Source organism: Rutilus rutilus (genome assembly GCF_951802725.1).
Source record: "Rutilus rutilus genome assembly, chromosome: 18".
Lineage (NCBI taxonomy): Eukaryota > Metazoa > Chordata > Actinopteri > Cypriniformes > Leuciscidae > Rutilus > Rutilus rutilus.
Window position 1 is genome coordinate 15,666,052 of NC_140231.1, and position 21,344 is coordinate 15,687,395.

Below are 21,344 nucleotides of genomic sequence, written 5' to 3' on the forward strand. Positions count from 1 at the left end.
ACTTATATCACTGACAACAGTAGCCCGGCCAGGATATTGTCATTTAAAAGTGAAGTTGCAGCCCTCAACTGATGTTGATGTTGTCATGTTGTGTTTTGGCCTGAAGCGCCACCCTTCACCTATCTACCAATCACGAAGTCAGTAGTGTTTCGGCATCCGGGTTGCCAGCTCTGCTCTAGTTACCACAGCTGCAGCTACAAACGTTCCTGCTGGATCCTGCAGCCTATCTGGCAACCTCGAGTCAGGGGGGAGGGGGAGGGGATACACCGCTCTACAGTAATTTGAAAGTGATTGCAGTACCAGTTTTGGCCACAATCTTACACACGGCTCCTTTAAATGATTATTCATAGATGTACACATGTGCACAAATAATGTTTGTATACCATTAAAATGTTTGGGATCCGATTTTTAAAAAGAAATACTTTTATTTAGACAGGATGCAGATTGATCAAAAGTGACAGTAAAGACATGTATAATGTTACAAAAGATTTCTGTTGACTGGAGTAATGACTACTGAAAATTCAGCTTTGACATTACAGAAATAAATTACATTTAAATTGTAATGATATTCCACTTTCAAAAACATTACAAATTCTTACCAACCCCAAACCTTTGAATAGAAGTGTATGTGTGTGTGGTGTGACATTAGATACAACATGAAAATGGTCTCCAACATGAATAACTGTCAAACATAAAAACCTGAATGCACTGCAGGGTCTTACCAGTGTGTCCACTCCCAGCATAAAGAGCATGAGAAAAAACAGAATGGACCAAAACACTGATCCAGGGAGAAGAGCCAGGGCTTCTGGGTAGGCAACAAACGCCAGACCAGGACCTAAAAGGTGAAATATGCGTTCCTGAATACTGAATACAAATACACATCTGAATACACTGACAAATACACAGTACTGAATACACATGCGTTCTTGAAAAATAAAAAGCTATGCATTGGCTTTGAAACTGCAAGGATTTAAAAACATTTTATGTGACTGTAAAAGATAGGGCTGGTGTGTGCTGAGAGATGTGTGCTGGGATGTCAGAAGAGGAAGAAAACAGGCTAAACAGGCTGTACCTGTGTCTGCCACCTGACCCACGGGCACTCCCTTCCTCCAAGCCATATGACCCAGGATAGAGAAAATGGCAAATCCAGCAAAAAAGCTGGTAGCGCAGTTCCCTATGGTGATAATCAGAGTATCCCTGCAGGAAAGAAATAATTTTAAGACCTTTAAGTTTCATGAGACCAAAAGTAAAAACAGTGTTTCCACACAGTAAAAAAGCCTAACCTGATGACATTATTGTCAAATTTATTGTAAGACGCCATTGACAGGAGGCCACCAACACCAATACCCAAAGAATAAAAGATCTGCGACGCAGCATCATTCCACACCTACAATGACAGGAATTTACAAAATGTGTACAAAACTGAAGGAAATGGAAAACTGTAGCATTGATTAAAAAAATTGCACTTTTAATAAATGGTACCTGTGCATCAGCCAAATTGACCCAGTTTGGGGTGAGGTAAAAGGCGACACCGTTTAAGGAGCCCTCAAGGGTGGCCCCTCTGATGATGAGGACCACCAGCACAAAATACGGGAAGGTAGCAGTCACATACACCACCTTACATCAGAGGAAAGATGGGAAATTAATTTGTATCATGTAGAATATATTCTCCTCTGCTTTGAAATGGCCTCATATGAAGTCAACACCAGGGAAATTACAGTTAACTCAAACCATAAAAAATGTAATAAAATATATATATATATATAAAAAAAAAGTTTTTTAGTTGCCGAGGCAACATTTCTCATTTTCATTTAGTTTAATTTGATGTCAGACATCCCACCCTACAAAAATTTATTTCGGGGAGAAACACCACAAACACCAATGAATACAGGATATTGCATAATATTATATTACATTATATTCATATGTACACATAAGCCGTGTAACATGGGCATATCATTTGTGAGTTTGGCCTCATCACGTAGTAAAAGTCAGCTAATTTATATTTAAAAAACAATATAGTTGTAGCAAAAAAAAACACAGCTTTCTTCCCTTCTCCATTTCATTTGCTTTCTTTCTCGCTCGCTCGTGTGAACCGGGTTACCAGGGGTGATTTATTTAATAGTAGGCCAATCCTTGTGTATAATATTCCCACGAAAGTGATGTAGAGTGTCACTTCTGAATAATTCACAGAAAAAACACACACATAGAGAAGCCCCCTGGAAACTGGGCTCTCGCTTGATTTCCGGGATGTTGCATATAATTTGCGGGCGTCAGGGAGCCACTACCAATATGCGGGAGACTCCCGGAACTTCCTGAAGAGGTGGGATGTCTGTGATGTATTAAAATAACTATAACTAAAATAAAAATGAATAGCAAGTTATGTTTTTTGGTTTTTTTAACTAATTAAAAAAATTACACAAAAACACAAAAACAATTAAAGCTGCAAGCAGCATTTATCGGGGTTCAAGCAATTAAGGCCTTTAAGGCCTTTAAGCACAAAAGCATCAAAAGTTATTAAGTTTTATTTAGCAAGCATGTAACGACTGACATAATAGATGGAAAAGACCATTTACAGCCAATACAGGCAATGTACCATAGGAATTATATGGTTTTAAAGCTTTTGAACAGTTATAGCGCCAACTATCTTCCGATCTCCATGAAATTAGGCATGCTTCTTAATGATGTTATGTCACATATGCTCACCAATTTTTGTGAAGTTCTGAGTTTTTATTCAGGATTTATAGGCTTTTTAGTGTATTTTGCCACACCCCTTTTTTAAATGAGCCTATTATAGCCATCCAAATGCAAAAGTTCAACCTTTTTTTGATAATTATTGATCTAGAGAGTCCAGAGAATTGTCCTAGACTGGTTTGGTTCCGATCGGGCGAAAAACCTAGGACTAGTTCGCAAAAGTAGGTTTTTAACATGTTCGCGAATATTTAATGAACGGTTTGATTGACAGCAGTGGTTCTTGAGGCAAAGTTGTTTGGGATGAGGAGATCTATCAAATGATATGCATATTTTGTGGATGTGTGCAACACCACATGATTACAGGACCAAAAAATCTCGTTAGCGCCAACTAGTGGCCGATTTCTTTCAAAATTCTTACAGACCTCTTAGGCCATGAGTCGAACATGCCCATCGAGTTTCGTTCCGATCAGCCTCCGTTTACCTTGTCTAATAGGTGCTCAAACTTCATTGGCCGATGGCGGCCATGTTTTTTGAGATACGCCAATGTCCTCATAGACATACATAGCACCTTGGACCAAGACACTGCATACCAATTTTCAAGTCAATCGGACTAACGGTCAGGTGGTTATAGCCCTTTTCATGTTTTTTTCAAGTTATAGCGCCACCTAGTGTTCAATCGTCGCGATTTTTTTACTGTGACCTCAAATTGAACTCTTACACATCTGTACCGAGTTTGGTGAAGATACCTCATTTACTTCTCGAGTTATAGCCGTTTTAGTAAAATAGGCTCCTCCCACAACATACGTTTTGGCGTCCCTTAGCGACCATGAATCGAAATTTCAACTTTTTTCCGATAATTCTTGATAATCAGACTCCACAGAACATTTCTGCACTGGTTTGGTTCCGATCGGACGAAAAACCTAGGACTAGTTCGCAAAAGTAGGTTTTTGACAAAATTCAAAATGGCGGAAAATTTTCCCAGGCGGAAATGAAATCGGAGATATACGTTTTGTCCGTCTTGAGCCAAGGATTACAGTGATATAAGACACTTGAGTCTATGACAAACCGTCTAGGAGTTATTAGCGATTTCATACTTTTGCTTGCTATAGCGCCACCTATGGGCCAATCGGGGTCATACTTTGTCAACCTTTCCTCGATTTTTGTACTACCATCTGGCAAAGTTTCAAGTCTCCAGCACTTACGGTTTGGGCTGCACGATGCGTTTTACGGCAGAAGAATAATAATAAAAATCCTTACAATTACAATAGGGTTTCAGCACTTCGTGCTTGAACCCCTAATTATTTAAACTTGAACTAAAATTTGAATGAAAATGTAAAACAAAAACAAAAAAACTTGCAGATACTTTCCTATCGGGAAAAAAGCCAACTGGACGCACTGCGACATCTTACCTTGCCGGAGCTGCGAATGCCCTTGAGCATGCAGAGAAAAATGACCACCCAGGCAGCCAGCAAACAGAGAGCTAGAGGCCAACGCACTGGACCGGGATCATGCAGCCCTTCACTGTTCACCACACCCAGAACCTTTACACTGAACACACACAAACACTGTGTAAGTCTCAAGTTCAACCTGCAGTATTGTGCCATTGGTTTCAAGTTGTTTGTGGTAAATTCGCATTCATCTTACCACAGAACACTAGAATAGATGTTACAGGTCTGTGTGTGTCAGCAACAACAGATCATCACACCTCTAACTGTGGTATTTTTAGATTCAAGGATGTGAACAAACATGAACAATCAAATTAGGGCAACAATTTCGGTAACATTAGTTCATGCAGGTGAGCTTAAAAATACTTTTACAGCATTTATTTAATCTACACTACCATTCAAAGATTTTTTTAATGCTTTTGAAAGAAGTCAAGGCTGCATTTATTTAAACAAAAATACAGCAAAAACTGTTACATTGTGAAATATTGTGACAATTTAAATGATCTGTTTTCTATTTTCAAATGTAATTTATTCCTGTGATGCAAAGCTGAATTTTCAGCATCTTTACTCCAGTCTTCAGTGTCACATGATCCTTCAGAAATCAGTCTAATATGCTGATTTGATGCTCAGAAACTTTTATAATTATTATAAATGTCGAAAACAGTTGTGCTGATTAATAGAAATCATTGGTAATATTATAAATATCTTTAAAGACACTTTTGATCAATTGTATGCATTCTTGGTGAATAAAGGTATTAATTTCTAAAAAGTGACCAAACTTTTGAATGGTAGTGTATGTTAATGTTAATGTTAATTTTAACATACACATATTTAATAAATAAAACAGTTATAAACATGATTATGATTAAATAAATTATAAACAAAAAACAATGAATAGTACATTTATAAATCAACATTAATAAATGCTGTAAATATTAAAATGATTAGCTCAAGATACTTAATGCATTAAATAATGTTAACAGATTTACAGACCTATTGTAAAATGTTACCCAAATTTCTTTGAAAAACTTCCAATAATCAGTTAGTATATAAACTGTCCCGTTAATTTAATGCAACAATTGTTTTTTGTTTTGTTTTGTTTTACATAATTTGACACTGTGTTTTGCCTGTGCTTCATATTTGAGACTAGTTATTCAAGCATTTTTACAAGCTACAACATTTACTGAGACACAAAACATAAAATTAGTGGCTTACACATCACGTCAGAACTGTGCACATTTTATGGATCATCAATTAATATATTAATATACATTGTTTCAAAATCAATGGTATTTTTAAAATAATTTTTCATTTAATTGTATTTATTTATAAAAGACAGACTAGTTTAGTCAATTTGTATAGAGAAACTGAGAAAATAAGAATAATTGAGAATCCTTACTTCCAGAAGACCTCAGAGGGACTTTGGGTGACATTAGTTTTGTTCTGTGGAGAGAAAAATTGTTAACACAGATGATAGGCCGGAGTCTATAAGGCTACAAATTACAATTGTTTAACATTTTATGCTAACTTTCTAGCAGAAAAGTAAGACTTACTCCACAAAAGGCAATGTTATGAAGAGCATCACATGACCAGGGAAGAGGGCTCTGGAAAGAGCTGCCCAGGTAGTAGAACGTCCAAGCGATAATGACATTATAATAGAGACACACAAGAATGGACACACACAGCATCCCTATGCCAATCCCTGCAACAAGGCCAAGACAACACAATTAGCTCCATTTGTTTAGCCCAGTGTTTAATTACGGATTATTACAATACAGAGAGACTATTTTTTCTTACTTCTTATGCAGAGTGGAGCTACATGACTTTGAATAATGAATAGAACTCAAACCCAAATTTACATAATCACAGCCCAAATTACAAACCATAATAAAACTGTTGAATTGCATGTGTTGTGGTACCTTTGAGGAGGGGACAGCACTTCCAGACGGTGATGGGACCCGCAGCTCCATACTGGCCCAGGCTGAGCTCCATGAGGAAGAGAGGCATTCCCGTGAAGAAGAGCATGATGAAGTACGGGATGAGAAACACACCTGCAACCCAACACAGGATAACAGTCAATGTTCTATTTCAGAGACTTATAAGCTTTTTTTGTTGCTCAAACAGTAGGCACGGCACAGTGCACGGCGCTAGCAACGCTAAAGTCATAGGTTTGATTCCCAGGAAAAGTGAGAACTGATAAAATTTATTCCTTGAATCCAATGCAAGTCGCTTTGGATAAAAACATCTGCCAAATGCTTTTTTTCTTGTTTTTTTTTTTTTAAATGGCATGAGTAAGACACAGCTTAACATGTAGGAGCATGTACACCATCCATAGAGCCACAACCACAAATTATGTCTTTTGTGCCAGTGATTCCACACTCTTAAATCACTGGCATTTGTCAATGGGTTGTTTCCTCCTCAGGATTTGCATTATTTATACATTACACATTAAATAAGTCTCTTTAAACCATCCAGAACCTTAAAAAACACTGTGTATATATTGCAAATAGTAAATATACACCTATGGACATGAAAACATCCTGTCAGGAAATCTGTGATAAAAAAAAAAACTTATATATATATATATATATATATATATATATATATATATATATATATATAAAATATAGTTTTTTTTTTAATCACAGATTTCCTGACAGGATGTGACACTGGGCAGCTCTTTCCAGAGCCCTCTTCCCTGGTCATGTGATGCTCTTCATAACATTGCCTTTTGTGGAGTAAGTCTTACTTCTCTGCTAGAAAGTTAGCATAAAATGTTAAACAATTGTAATTTGTAGCCTTATAGACTCCTGCCTATCATCTGTGTTACCAATTTTTCTCTCCACAGAACAAAACTAATGTCACCCAAAGTCCCTCTGAGGTCTTCTGGAAGTAAGGATTCTCAATTATTCTTATTTTCTCAGTTTCTCTATACAAATTGACTAAACTAGTCTGTAAATTGCCTTCTTTTATAAATAAATAAAATTAAATGAAAAATTATTTTAAAAATACTATTGATTTTGAAACTAGTGTATATTAATATATTAACTGATGATCCATAAAATGTGCACAGTTCTGACGTGATGTGTAAGCCACTTACTTTATGTTTTGTGTCTCAGTAAATTTTGTAGCTTGTAAAAATGCTTGAATAACTAGTCTCAAATATGAAGCACAAGCAGAACACAGTGTCAAATTATGTAGTGTCATATATATATATTAGGGCTGGGCGATTTAAATCGTGAGATTGTTATGCGCATCTCGTCAGTAAAGCCGGTTCCTTGATTAGTAAATCGCCATCACCTGCTTTCAGATGGAGCGGCATTTACTACAAAGAGCCGTAGTTAACTGACAAGCTGAGCCATATTGCATTAATAATCGCTGGCGATACGTAAATCATACATCTGATTTACTGTTAAGAAGCTACTCTATTGATGTAATAGCTCTACTAAGTGATGAGGCCAAACAAAGATTATATAAGCCCATGTATTTAACTAATCATGAACAGAACTGAAACACAATTAATTGTTAAAACACTGCAATCTCGATTCAATCTCCCATGCGATCTAATTCCTAAATGTCAACGATTCTCGTGTCTTTTCAACCTTTGACAAGTCCAATCATAGCGAACTTTGCGTTGGTGCTGCCACTGACCCAGAGAGAGCAGTTGTCATCATGTATAGATATATAGATCTATCTATAGCAGCTCTTGACTGTTAAGACTGTTCACTGCACCTTAGGAATTAATGACATGTTCGAGATAGACTGGGGAGAGAGGAGTTGTAATTATGTAAAATATGTGAAAAAGAATGTGTTTTTTGAACAATCAAGCATGAAAACATTTTAGTACACCGCAAAATCAAAATCAAGAGTACTTCGTATAACCTATAACCTCTCTGTGCTTTTCTACATCACCTCTTCCCACAATCTTTGAACAGGTGTCTTCATTTGTATTACTAACCATCTTTACATTGCAAATTTCTTTTTTTGAGGCCATCTTGGTTTAGGCAAATTTGTTTCAGAGGTTTAAAGAGGAATGTGCCCTCCTCCCTACTACAGGGAAGGGTTTTGGTTTTGGTTGGTTGGTCAGAGGGATGGATTTCAGTTTAGGATTACCAAACGTCCTGGTTTTCCCATGAAAGACCCATTCACAAAATTATGCGGGAACTTTTTATGGGGCAGATTGAAATTACTGCTTTTTGCCTGCAAATCTTCACCAAATAATGGTCAATGAACCACACATTTACACTGAGAATAGCTTGTGTTTTACAATTTAAATGATCCACAATTTACATTCTGTTCATCCTAACAGATTCTTTTTTCATATTTACTGTCGCTCACCTCCTCCATTTCGGTAGCAGAGGTAGGGGAACCTCCAGACATTTCCCAGGCCAACACAGTAGCCAATACAGGAGAGAAGAAATTCATATTTGCCACCCCACTGTTCTCTGGGAGGCTGAGCAGGAGCTGGCGGAGAGGACGGAGGCTGATGCTCAGGTTGGGTCTGGGATACGGGGATGACGGCATCGTGAGAAGACCCGTTCTGCTGACCTGAACTCTGCCAAGAAGATCATTCAAAAGATTATGATCAAACACAACCATATAACAGCTCAACACACCTCCTTGCCTTTATAAGATATAAAGCTGAGTAAGTCCACTCAGAGATCTTTTGAATCAGGCCGCCAGCAGGCTTTAGATATCACACTGGCAACTGCCTAGCCACGCCCTAGCAACCACCAAGAACACCCTTGCAAAATATCTACCTGGCCATAAAACCTTCAAGCTACTTCAAACTTAAAACTATTCAAATCTTAAACGTCAAGATTTTAAAGCAACTTCAAACTTTTCACCTTGGCTTTCTTAAGCCAACATCAAAGGTTTCCTGGACAAACGCTTTTATCTAGTTTGCATTACTTCTCTTCTCAGCTGAAGACTGTACTCTATAAGCCTGTTCTGCATTTCACTAAAGTCTGGGATGAGGAACTAACAGTTAGTTTAGTTTGTGCAGTATGAACCCTATAGTAAGATAAAAGGGAAGTCATTTGATTGCTAATAGTGCATGGATGACACACTACTGCATAAGGGTGGCTGTAACTGCCATTATTTGCAGGCATTTTTTTTTTCATCATATAAATATTGATGATAATAATAATAATAAGTATTATTATCATCATCATCAATAATAAATATAAGCATAAGTTTGTCTATGGTATGCAGACAGACCAACATTAAATTTTGTAATCATAGTTTTGTCATCTTTATTCACTTTTACATTAGGGAATAGTAGCTTATCCTCATCCTTCCCATGAATATTTTTATTGGTTTATTATCTACCAAGGGAGTGATAAAGAGAAATTAATATAAGTCACCATTCAATTTCATTGTATGGAAAGAAGAAAGTGAATTGTGACTGAGGCTGTAGGCTAATTTTTGTGGCCTTTTGTGAGGAAAAAAAGTCAAACATTTATGGAACCAAATGAGGGTAGAATTAGCATTTTTGATTACCTACTCCTTAACACAAATGTAATAATAGTAACTAACCGTTGAACCTTTTTTTATACTAACCTAAAAAAAAAAGTTAAAAAAAAGGCTATAATAATAGTTAACCGTGTTGAAACGCAGTCATAGACAGGAATGAGAGCAGACGGGTTGTGTTACCTCGACAGACCAGCCAACAAACGAGTCCAAGTTTCATTCAAAACTCAAATAACATCAAAAACACTCGTGTAAAATAAGAATTCGCGTTTATTAGTATTAGTAAGTACCTCTCTTGTAGGTGCTGCGTTCACATTCACACCGTTTCCAGGTGCTGTTCTCGCCTCCTCCTCACTTGGCATCTCCCCAGCGCTTTTCTTCTGATGCTCGCTACATTGTTCAGTTAATGGTTTCATCGAGAACCCTGGTTAACTCTTAAAACAGAGTGCAATGTTCTAGAAACCTTTCATAGATACCTTAGAATAAAATAGAGTAATCTTGACTACAAGGCGCAGCAGGTGGACTGCGATGATCCATGTTGTTGGTGGTTGGTTGGGGGAGGGAGGAACAGGCGATGAAGGGAGGCGCCGGTGTCTGTTCCGCACACAGAGCTCACCTTCCTGCAGGTAAACTCGTAAATAATGCCCCTCCTATGAACACTGTTGGGTCATTCCCATCCTCCATTCTTTTTAATATTTACTAGTCCATATATGTAGCTTTCAGTCTGTCTCTGACGCGAAAGCTTTACTTTCGTCTGCCGGAAAAAAGTGAACTGTCGTTTCAGACAAGCGATAAGCGCAGCGCGTAGGCTATTCGTCTCATTTCAACAGGAAGTCACTTCTGCAAGCATGTTCGCTACAACAGCAGGAAACCGCAGTGTGTCCTGCCTTGGTATGACACAATTCAATGGTAATATCAATATCAATGGGAATGGGATAAATTAACAGAAAGTGTTGCCAGTCAAGCTAATTTAATCTGTAAATAGCTGAACATCATGCATTGGAATGTATGTGTTTTACTCTGTTGTGTTATGTTTTCTTTTATCTATTGTAGCCTAAGCTGTGCTCATTTTGTTATGTTAGGTTAGGTTTCGAAATTTTGTTTTAAAATAATTTCTATAATATCTTAAGAAGGCAAACATTTCTTATGGGGACACTTTCTGTTGTCATCTGCTGTAAATGATGTGAGCATTAAATGATGTCACTGTTTTGAAAAGTATGTCATCGCAATACTGATTGGCTGATGACACCACAAGTAGACTGCGAAGAAAGATTTTAAATTCAGCATAAAACAGTTTGAAGTTTGTGATAGTCTTCTCTTTCCTATTATGATGTATATTCTTATTGAAATGGCTTCTTGCACAGGAAAAAATGTAGGGAGGGACTCTCCATTGGGAATTGATTAGATGTTTTAGGTTTGCTGTTGCTGTGATGTCATGTGAGTGACAGGTTGTCCCGCCCTCGTGCCAGTGCACACATCATCAGAGAAGAGAAGAGATGTCGCTGCAAAGAGGGAAGATATTTTTAGAAAAAAAATAAACAAACAATAATGATGTGCACAAATAAATCATTTATAATAAATACTGCAATATTACATAAAAAATAAGAATTATCCATTTTGATTTCATGATGATTTTAAACTGTTTTTCAAGAGTCCTGCGCCAGCCAAACAATTGAGATACATGAGAATGCTAACAGAGCTTTCTCCTGGGTTTATAGACCTCTAGCTCACATCTATCTTATTGGTACATGATCTCTGACATCAAAGAAAGTAGGGGAGAGCGGGGCACAAAGTAACGCTTTTTGACTTTCTCAGTTTGTGTAAATCTACTTATGGTTCAGAGTATTTATTTTTTCCCACATTAATTTCCCACATGTCTAGTACAATTATGTGTTTTTGTTTTATTAATACAGTATATACTTTTTTCTTGATATACCCCGAAATAATGGAAGTGAAATGTGACAACATGCCCCATATGTGGGGTACATTGTAACATAACATATGACAGCTTAAAATGTTATCTGATCTAATAAAAAAAATATACAAAACAAACTAAAATATTTTCTAAATAAAATACAATTAAAAAACCTTTTCATATAAAATAATGGCAATTTGTAATAATTAAATATAAACTCATTTTTGAGTTTTGACTACGAACACATGAAAACACAGCTATACAACATAGTTCAAAACAAATAAATAATTAGTCATTTCTGAACATTGACTCTCAGTCTTTATTCACCTTTTTCTCACGTTTTCTCAATAAAATTAATAAAAGTATAGAATATCATAGCATATTTCTAATAGGGGCACATTGTAACGCAGTGTTACAACATGCCCCGACTGCACAACTGGGATTTAAACCCTGCTAGTGTCTTCTGCTAGTTAGCGAAGCATTAAATAACTATCTCAACTGTTAAATAACATCTTGGAGATTAAAATAATATCAGATTTGTCTCATTTTAAATAAACACAAAAAATAGAGATGAAAAATTAACTTAAGTAAGAAATATACTTTTGCTATGGTTTAATAAATATCTATGGATATCTTCCAAAAATATATATATTTTGGCGGATTTTTTTTTCCTATATAGTGTTGATATGGCAACTAGTAAATACACAAAGTTTCGTCATCCAAGCATGTGCGGAAGTATTTAAAACAAGCGTGTTACAACTAGCCCCGTGTTACGTTGTGCCCCGCGCTCCCAGATAAGAAAAAAAAAAGGCACTGATGTTGGATGAGAAGGCCTGGCTCGTAATCTTCATTCCAGTTCATCCCAAAGGAGTTCAATGGGGTAGAGGTCAGGGCTCTGTGCGGGCTAGTCAAGTTCTTCCACACCAAACTCATCCAACCATGTCTTTATGGACCTTGCTTTGTGCACTGGGGCGCCGTCACGCTGGAATAGAAAAGGGCCTTTCCCAAACTGTTCCCACAAAGTTGAAAGCATAGCATTGTCCAAAATGTCTTGGTGTGCTGAAGCATTAAGTTTACCCGTCACTATAGGCCTATAGTTCAACCCCTGCAGAACATCCCTCCTCCACCAAACTTTACAGTTGGCACAATGCAGTCAAGCAGGAAACGTTCTCCAGGCCTTCGCCAAACACCGACTCGCCCATCAGATTGCAAAACAGAGAAGTGTGATTCATGACTCCAGAACATGTTTCCACTGCTGTCCAGTGGCGGCGTGTTTTATGTCACTCCATCGTACGCTTGGCATAGTACTTGTTGACGTGAGGCTTTCATGAAGCTGCTCGACCATGGAAACCCATTCCACAAAGCTCCCGCCGCACAGTTTTTGTGCTGATATTAATGGATCTTTTCAGCTGATATGAAATCAGCAGAACTTTGGTGACTTTTACACACCATGCGCCTCAGCACTCCGTGACCCCGCTCTGTGACTTTACATGGTCTTTTGCTTCATGGCTGAGTTGCTGCTGTTCCTAAACACTTCCACTATCCAATAATACCACTTACAGTTGATTGTGGAATATCTAGCAGGGATGACATTTCATGAACTGACTTATTGCAAAAGTGACATCTTATCACAGTGAATTCACTGAGCTCCTCAGAACTACCCATTATTTTAACAAATGTTTGTAAATGTTTTATGCACATGTGGTAATGGGTCTGATTGAAATGCCTGAACTAATAACTAAGAGGTGTGTCTCAGTTATTTTATGTATTTTGTTTTGTACAGAATCAAAATACTTTCTTTCAGACATCTTTTCAAGCAACCAGTGTACCCCATTGGACAACAGTTGTATTGACAGCATGTTCATTCATTCCCTCTGTATTACTTATTACTTATTACTTATATATTATTTATTTTACTGTCTATGTGTATTACAGAGGGAATCTGTATTAATGTAGAGGGTGTCTTATTAGAGGCAGCATGAAATGGAAGTTGCGATCTATTAAAACATATCTGAGTGAAACAGCTTTTCCAACTAGAAAAAAAAATGTATGACGGGACTTGGTTTTGTCCATCAGGAATTGATTTAATTGTTGGATCGATGTGGTTTGCTATTGCTGTGATGTCATGTGAGTGACAGGTTGTCCCGCCCTCGTGCCATCAGAGAAAAGATAACGCTGCAAGAAGGAGAGGAAGTTATTTTGATTAAAGATTACGAGGGCACTTTAAATTTAAATTTTGAATATGATTTGCGTGTATAAATCATTTATAATAAATACTGCAATATTCCATAAAAAACTGTTGTTGTTGTTGTTTTTTTAAACTGGGGAATAAAACCGAATAGTTTTATTCAATAACATTTAGGGTACAAGGGAAAACATACTTCCTACTCTTACAATTTCATGTAGGCTTAAAAGTACACGTCATAATGCCTTAAATCTTTCCTCAATAATTAAAAAATTTAATACTAAAATGAGAAGACAAAATTATTAAATGTTTTACTTTTAAATACTTAAGGCTAATTAAATATGTATACCTTTTTAAGAAGTATTTTTGCTAGGTATTTAGACTTAAATTAGTAAAAATTTTGAGTATCTGTACTTTAACTTAAGTACAATGTACATTTTAAACATCTGTGTGTAGGTAAGCTGGTAAGTTAAGATGTTTCATATTTATGTAAGCTAACGATAATAATGTTACATCACTCTTTTCCGTTGTCTAATAAATTTGATGACGACGAAGAAGAAGGAGCGAAAGCCCATTGGCTAAGATTCTTGTTCCGGAAGGTGATGAAGAACGTTCTGGCGGGTTCGTGTTTCGCGCTCAGCACTTGTTCATAACAACTGTCTGCAGGAGCAGCTGAGAGGCCGGCCAAGCAGAACAACACTTTATCCACAAATAACAGCTACTATTTGTGTATTTTTTCTTTTTTTTGGGCTGTGCTCTCTACCAGAGACCTTAATCATGCACGTGATCAAGCGAGGTAAAGTCCCACTCATCCTTCAAGCGCCTGTTCATTTGCAATATAGTAAAAAATTACAATTTAAATGCTAATATAAGTGTAACTACTGTTTCTGTATTGTTCTTATCAAAACTACAATGATGGCAAGTCTGCAAAACAAACATTTATTGACTTTAATCGTGACCTTAAAAGAATGTAAATCTGTTGAGTTAATTTGAAGTATTGGATAAGGTCGCAGAATTATTTGCTGTGTGTTATTATATTGACTTTTCCAACTACATAACTTAATCTTTGAGAATATGTGTTTATGTTAGCAGCCGACAAGCTGTTCCCTTTGTTAACTCAAAGTTGGCGCCAACCGCATTATTAACTAGGTCATAACTTGTAATGCTAAAAATACATATATCGTGAAGTTACAGGTTATAATAGCTTAAAGTTGTTATGCCACACTCACGAGCAGCATATTTTATGCACATTTCATGTCTTTATTTTCAGGTCATATCATGTCCATGTATTCTTTATTATGGGTGTTATTATATTTGACTTTTTAAATGGGTCATTTTTATTTATCTGATGTTTTTGTTTTTCTTGTCTCAGATGGGCGCCAGGAGCGTGTTATGTTCGACAAAATCACATCACGCATCCAGAAACTTTGCTATGGACTCAACTCTGAATTTGTCGATCCTGTAAGTTATGAAAATGCTTCAAAACATCTTAAATTTTACACCCTTTCCATGGTCAACCATTGCCTAGTCCAGGGGTTTTCAATCTTTTAGATGCCGCGGCCCCCAAATATGATTTTCCCTGTGCAAGGATCTTAAAATATGTCAGTATCATTGTTTTGTCTGAAGATGCTCACCAGTAATGTTTGTCTAAGGCACGTTTATAAAAGCTACTTGGATGACCTAATTAAACTGAGACCTAATTCTGGCTTAATCTAAGCCCTGTCTGTGAAACCAGGCCTTAGTCATTCATCAAACAGTACATTCATAACAGGCCACTTCCAAATTCTGTTAGAATAGCCAACGCCCTTGTAAAATGTAAACAGTCTGTACTGGCCACCCTCAAACATAATGCTTAGAAACTTGCATAACATCCTGTTCTCTCTAGGTCAGGGGTGTCCAAACTCAGTCCTGGAGGGCCACTGTCCTGCAGAGTTTAGCTCCAACCCCAATTAAACACACCTGAACCAGATAATTAAGGTCTGATTATCTGGTTCAGGTGTGTTTATTTGGGGTTTGAGCTAAACTCTGCAGGACAGTGGCCCTCCAGGACTGAGTTTGGACACCCCTGCTCTATGTCTTCCATATGGACCTGTATTAAGTCATTTCATTAAAGAAGCATCTTCCAAGAAACCAAATGTAAAGCTCTGACCCTAAGTCGCATGGTTTTTCTTTGCAGACTCAGATCACAATGAAGGTGATTCAGGGCCTTTACAGTGGCGTGACCACAGTAGAGCTGGACACCCTGGCTGCTGAGATCACTGCCACCCTCACCACCAAACACCCTGACTATGCCATCCTAGCAGCCCGCATCGCTGTGTCCAACCTGCACAAAGAAACTAAGAAGGTCTTCAGTGGTGAGTGGCCATGCATCACCCGTTTCATGTCAATGTGGCACTTCACAATCTATAATGAATTAATGCCTTTAATTTGCTTGCTTGCCTCCAATCATAGATGTTATGGAGGACCTCTACAACTATGTGAATCCCCTGAACAGCCGCCACTCACCTATGATTTCAAAAGAAACCCTTGATATTGTTTTGGCCAACAAAGATGTAAGTATGATATGCACGTTTCTCTTTTTTTTTTAACAAAGTTACATTTTGGGTTAAGTATTTGTAATTAATGTGTTTTTTCCTTATTTCCATAGCGCCTCAACTCAGCCATCATATTTGACCGAGATTTCTCTTACAACTTCTTTGGCTTCAAGGTAATTCTGAAATGAGAGAATATGTAAAAAAAAATATACACTAATGCTTGCCTGAAAGTCATTTTGTTAATCTCAAAAGTTAATCTCATTCTCATTTCTTTTAGACATTGGAGCGCTCGTATCTGCTGAAGATCAATGGAAAGGGTTAGTTAAATGAAATCCACTGTATGCAAATAAAATGGTCAAATGATGACGGGAAATGGAGAAGTAGGGCTGTGACGGTGGCAGGTTTTTCTTTTCTTTTTTTTAATCCACCGCGGTGGTAATGGACCAACTACTGGCAGTGGTTGGGGGGTGGATATATATATATATATATATATACACACACACACACACACACACACACACACACACACACACTTCTGTCAGTGAAACAATGCACTACAGGCTTAAATATATGGGCTTGTGTACCTCTCTCATTTTGCATGAATCCAAATGTTTCTGTGGCTGCGATGTAACATTTAATTGCTAACCTATTATTTCTTTTGTAAACAAAGCTTTGTGCTTCACCTGTGTCATAATGGTCACGTAAAACAGAATTCACATACTGAAAAAGTGTTTTGGTGTATCAAAGCCGGTGCTACTTGGCCACCCTGTTGCGGTTGTCAAATTTACCGGCACAGCCCTAATGGAGAGAACAGCAAAAAATAGAAAACCGTAAAGAAAAGACCAAAATAAGAAGTGGTAGATTGCATTTTTTAAATTAAGGAAATGAAAGTGAGGTGAAGAAGAACAAAGAGACTGACCTGAATGGGAAACGCTCCTGTGACACCGTGACCGCTTCTGTTTTCAGTCGCTGAGCGCCCGCAGCACATGCTGATGAGAGTGTCCGTGGGCATCCATAAAGAGGACATTGCAGCAGCTATTGAAACCTACAACCTGCTGTCTGAGAAGTGGTTCACTCATGCTTCTCCTACACTCTTTAACGCTGGCACCAACCGGCCACAGCTCTCCAGGTGAGCACCAGGAAAACATAGTCCCTGTACAGCAAACAGACACAAGGGGGCAGTGTTTCAAAACAAATGTTTTCCTATTTACTGTTTGCAAAGTCTGTAGACTACTGTATGCGTAATACAAGCAACTTTGTCAAATGTCTAGTTGCTTCCTGCTTGCTATGAAAGATGACAGTATTGATGGGATCTATGACACACTGAAGCAGTGTGCCCTCATCTCTAAGTCTGCTGGAGGTATCGGGGTGGCAGTGAGCTGCATTAGAGCCACTGGCAGCTACATTGCAGGGGTGAGTTTACTTCATCCTCTGCTTTAGATGAATTCCCATGGTACTTTAAGCAGTTGGGTTTACTTAATGTCTTTTGTCATTTAGACAAATGGCAACTCAAATGGCCTGGTTCCTATGCTTCGTGTCTACAACAACACAGCTCGCTATGTGGACCAAGGAGGAAACAAGGTAAGGCATTTTACGTGTGATATTTAAGGGGGGTTAAGTTTGGCTTGAATTACTGACGTTTTCTGTCCTCCTCACTCAGAGACCAGGAGCTTTTGCCATGTACCTGGAGCCCTGGCATTTTGACATTTTTGACTTCCTAGAGCTCAAAAAGAATACTGGAAAAGAGGAACAGAGAGCTAGAGATCTGTTTTACGCCCTCTGGATCCCTGATCTGTTCATGAAGAGAGTGGAAACCAATGGGGTGAGCACACTTTAAACTGAAATTATTTGATATATCCAAAATATCAGATGTCTTCATATCTTTTATTCAGCAAAGATGGAAGATCAAAAGATAAAACTTTTTCTTTCTTTTTTTAACTTTCTATTCATCAAAGAATCCTGGAAAAAGTTTTGTTTCCACAAATATTAAGCAGCACAACTGTTTTCAACATTGATAAGTGACTTATGCAGCAAATCAGCATGATTTCTGAAGGATCATGTGACACTAAGCATGCTAAAAAAAATCGCTTTACCATCACAGGAATAAATTAGTCGAAAATCTATACTTTTGAATGGTTATGTATACAAAATCAATATATAAACAATCCAATTTAGTTAAAATGCTTCATTTTAAGAACAAAAACTCATGTGGCTCCTCCTATCCCATGTAGGACTGGTCTCTGATGTGCCCCAGTGACTGTCCTGGGCTGGATGAGTGCTGGGGAGATGAATTTGAGAAGCTCTACACGAGGTGTGAAAATATTAATTCTACTACTGTAAAACTATGAAAGTCATTGTTTATTAATCATTCAGTGATCTTTTGTTTTAGTTATGAGCGGGAGGGCAAATCTAAGCGTGTGGTGAAAGCTCAGCAGGTGTGGCATGCCATCATTGAGTCTCAGACAGAGACCGGCACACCCTACATGCTTTACAAGGACGCCTGCAACCGCAAGAGCAACCAGCAGAACCTGGGCACCATCAAATCCAGTAACCTGTGCACAGAGATAGTAGAGTACACCAGTCACGATGAGGTAGGGGGAGTGCAGAATACCTATACAAAGTATTATAATATAGCTTACTGTCAGTCACATGACGTGTTGACTCTATTGGAAAGTGCATTCATGAAGAACCAAACTCTCTTGTAGGTGGCTGTCTGTAACCTGGCATCCATTGCACTTAACATGTACGTCACCTCAGAGCGAACGTTTGACTTCAAGAAGTTGGCCTCTGTTACAAAGGTCATTGTGAGGAACCTGAACAAAATCATCGACATCAACTACTACCCAGTGAAAGAGGTGAAGTGCTGTTTGTGTTTTAGCCATCCTGTATTATTGTAAACGCTGCAGAGTTTGATCATCTCTCTCTCTCAATCGACAGGCAGAGAACTCCAACAAGCGCCACAGGCCCATCGGTATTGGTGTTCAGGGTCTGGCCGACGCCTTCATTCTCATGCGCTTCCCCTTCGAGAGCGCAGAGGCTCAACTCCTCAACACACAGATCTTTGAGACCATCTACTACGCTGCCTTGGAGTCCAGCTATGAGCTGGCTGCGGAACTTGGACCGTATGAAACCTACCCTGGGTCTCCTGTGAGCAAGGGCGTAAGTTAGATGTTATGGTTTAAGGAAATCTGATATTAGTTGAGATTTACAGAGCTCTAATTGTTCCTGGTGTGATTTCACAGATCCTGCAGTATGATATGTGGGAAAAGACACCTACAGACCTGTGGGACTGGGCGGCACTCAAGGAGAAGATCGCAAAGTTAGTAATTGCTCATTCATAATCCCCAAAATCCTATAGACAACCTGGAAATGTCAGGGAATTTAAAAAACTAGTAATAATTTGAATTTATAAAAAAAAAAATTTAGATAGATAGGTGGATTTGCCTCTTGTACAGGGTTTACTGGTGGATTTGTTCATATCCTGATTTTTAGTTCCTTTTTTTTTTTTTTTTTTTTTTTGTCTTTTGGCTCTTGACAGTATTTTCTCATTTATGGAATGATTGAAAAGATAAATGCAAAATCCGTTCTTTAAAATCCTTTAACTCTGTCAACAAAATTAAACCATTTTGAACCAATGCCACTATACTGCGGAGATAGCGAGTCAGCATCAACAACTTGTTCATAATTAATAAATGCTTAAATATCTCCTTGCTATTTTTTCCTGACATATTCATAATAATCATTACTTTTGCTGGTGCTTTGTGGGCAAGATTTATGTGAACTAGGCTATATTACACCTATATATTAAACGCTCATTTTGTTTTAGTATTCTCAGTATTTAATGAATTAAATTAATATAAATGTGTGATTAGTCGACTAATGGCTTGCATGAATGACTAGTTGACTAGAACAATCTTTAGTCGGGGGCAGCCCTAATATTTATAAATATAGATATGCACATTTATTATTGTTTATCTCCCTAGGCATGGTGTGCGTAACAGTCTGCTGCTGGCTCCCATGCCCACTGCTTCCACAGCTCAGATCCTGGGCAACAATGAGTCGATCGAGCCCTACACCAGCAACATCTACACACGCAGAGTTCTGTCTGGAGAGTTTCAGGTGGGCTTGACGTTACAGTGACCGTTTGCAAGATAAACTGATGTCTTTGTACATCATTAACTAGTGGGTTTCGTCTACCTTTAGATCGTGAACCCACATCTTCTCAAAGACCTCACAGAAAGAGGACTCTGGAACGAGGAAATGAAAAACCAGCTAATTGCTCAGAACGGATCCATCCAGGTTAGTTGGCATTTCCAATTCAGATTACTTTTAAATTTTTTTGCTTTTGTATCACTTTCTAAATGTCCTCCTTTTTTGCAGAGCATTCCTACAATACCAGATGACCTGAAGGAGCTGTATAAGACTGTGTGGGAGATCTCTCAAAAGACTATCTTAAAGATGGCTGCAGATCGAGGAGCCTTCATTGACCAGAGCCAGTCCCTCAACATTCACATTGCTGAACCCAACTATGGCAAACTGACCAGCATGCACTTCTTCGGCTGGAAGCAGGTAAACTAGATACTTCATGAGCCTCGGAAGTTTAGGAAATAGAGTTGATAGATAGATAAATAGTACGTTTACTTCTCTCCACAGGGTCTTAAAACTGGAATGTACTACCTGAGAACTAAACCAGCTGCCAGCCCCATCCAGTTCACTCTGAACAAAGAGAAACTGAAGGAGACGCAGAAAAGTACGAGCAGTGAGGAGGAAGCCAGAGAAAGAGAACGCAACATAGCCGCTATGGTGTGCTCGCTGGAAAACCGGGACGAGTGTGTGATGTGCGGTTCATAAACTTAACTTAGCATGGTTAACAATAGCATGGTTAACAATTTGCCTCTTGTACAGTATTAAACCTTTTATAATGGGCATAGAGAATAATTAATATGAATAATAATATTATACTTTTTCCATCTGTGTACAATAACAATAAAGAATTTTGGTAAGATCAAACTTTGTTCAGATTTGTGAAAAGAGGTTTTGATCAAATAAAATGCTGAAAAAGTATTTTGATATATATTTTTTTTTTACATACATTTGAA

General features: G+C 37.9%; 2 protein-coding genes across 2 annotated transcripts in view; one reads left to right on the forward strand and one right to left on the reverse strand.

Annotated features, from left to right (window-relative positions):
- The window catches only part of slc6a7 (solute carrier family 6 member 7), an 18,142-nt gene extending 7,695 nt beyond the window's left edge, over positions 1 to 10,447 (reverse strand). Inside the window, exons 1-10 of the mRNA XM_084387885.1 lie at positions 9,902 to 10,447; positions 8,478 to 8,694; positions 6,059 to 6,190; positions 5,693 to 5,841; positions 5,539 to 5,582; positions 4,104 to 4,242; positions 1,483 to 1,617; positions 1,284 to 1,387; positions 1,073 to 1,197; positions 723 to 835 (exon numbers count right to left, since the gene is read on the reverse strand). Of these exons, the coding sequence (XP_084244011.1) occupies positions 723 to 835; positions 1,073 to 1,197; positions 1,284 to 1,387; positions 1,483 to 1,617; positions 4,104 to 4,242; positions 5,539 to 5,582; positions 5,693 to 5,841; positions 6,059 to 6,190; positions 8,478 to 8,694; positions 9,902 to 10,027 (1,284 nt within the window). The 5' untranslated portion in view covers positions 10,028 to 10,447. The remainder of the gene's footprint in view (positions 1 to 722; positions 836 to 1,072; positions 1,198 to 1,283; positions 1,388 to 1,482; positions 1,618 to 4,103; positions 4,243 to 5,538; positions 5,583 to 5,692; positions 5,842 to 6,058; positions 6,191 to 8,477; positions 8,695 to 9,901) is intronic.
- A 3,834-nt stretch (positions 10,448 to 14,281) lies between these two features.
- Positions 14,282 to 21,255, forward strand: rrm1 (ribonucleotide reductase M1 polypeptide). Its single transcript, XM_084387272.1, has 19 exons — positions 14,282 to 14,507; positions 15,084 to 15,172; positions 15,888 to 16,065; positions 16,163 to 16,263; positions 16,359 to 16,418; positions 16,523 to 16,562; positions 17,212 to 17,374; positions 17,517 to 17,658; positions 17,743 to 17,826; positions 17,906 to 18,067; positions 18,477 to 18,556; positions 18,635 to 18,836; positions 18,951 to 19,100; positions 19,183 to 19,404; positions 19,488 to 19,564; positions 20,229 to 20,364; positions 20,449 to 20,544; positions 20,626 to 20,814; positions 20,899 to 21,255. Exons 1-19 carry the CDS (start codon positions 14,489 to 14,491, stop codon positions 21,094 to 21,096), a joined length of 2,388 nt encoding a protein of 795 aa, XP_084243398.1. The 5' UTR covers positions 14,282 to 14,488; the 3' UTR covers positions 21,097 to 21,255.
- The last annotated feature ends 89 nt before the right edge of the window (positions 21,256 to 21,344 follow it).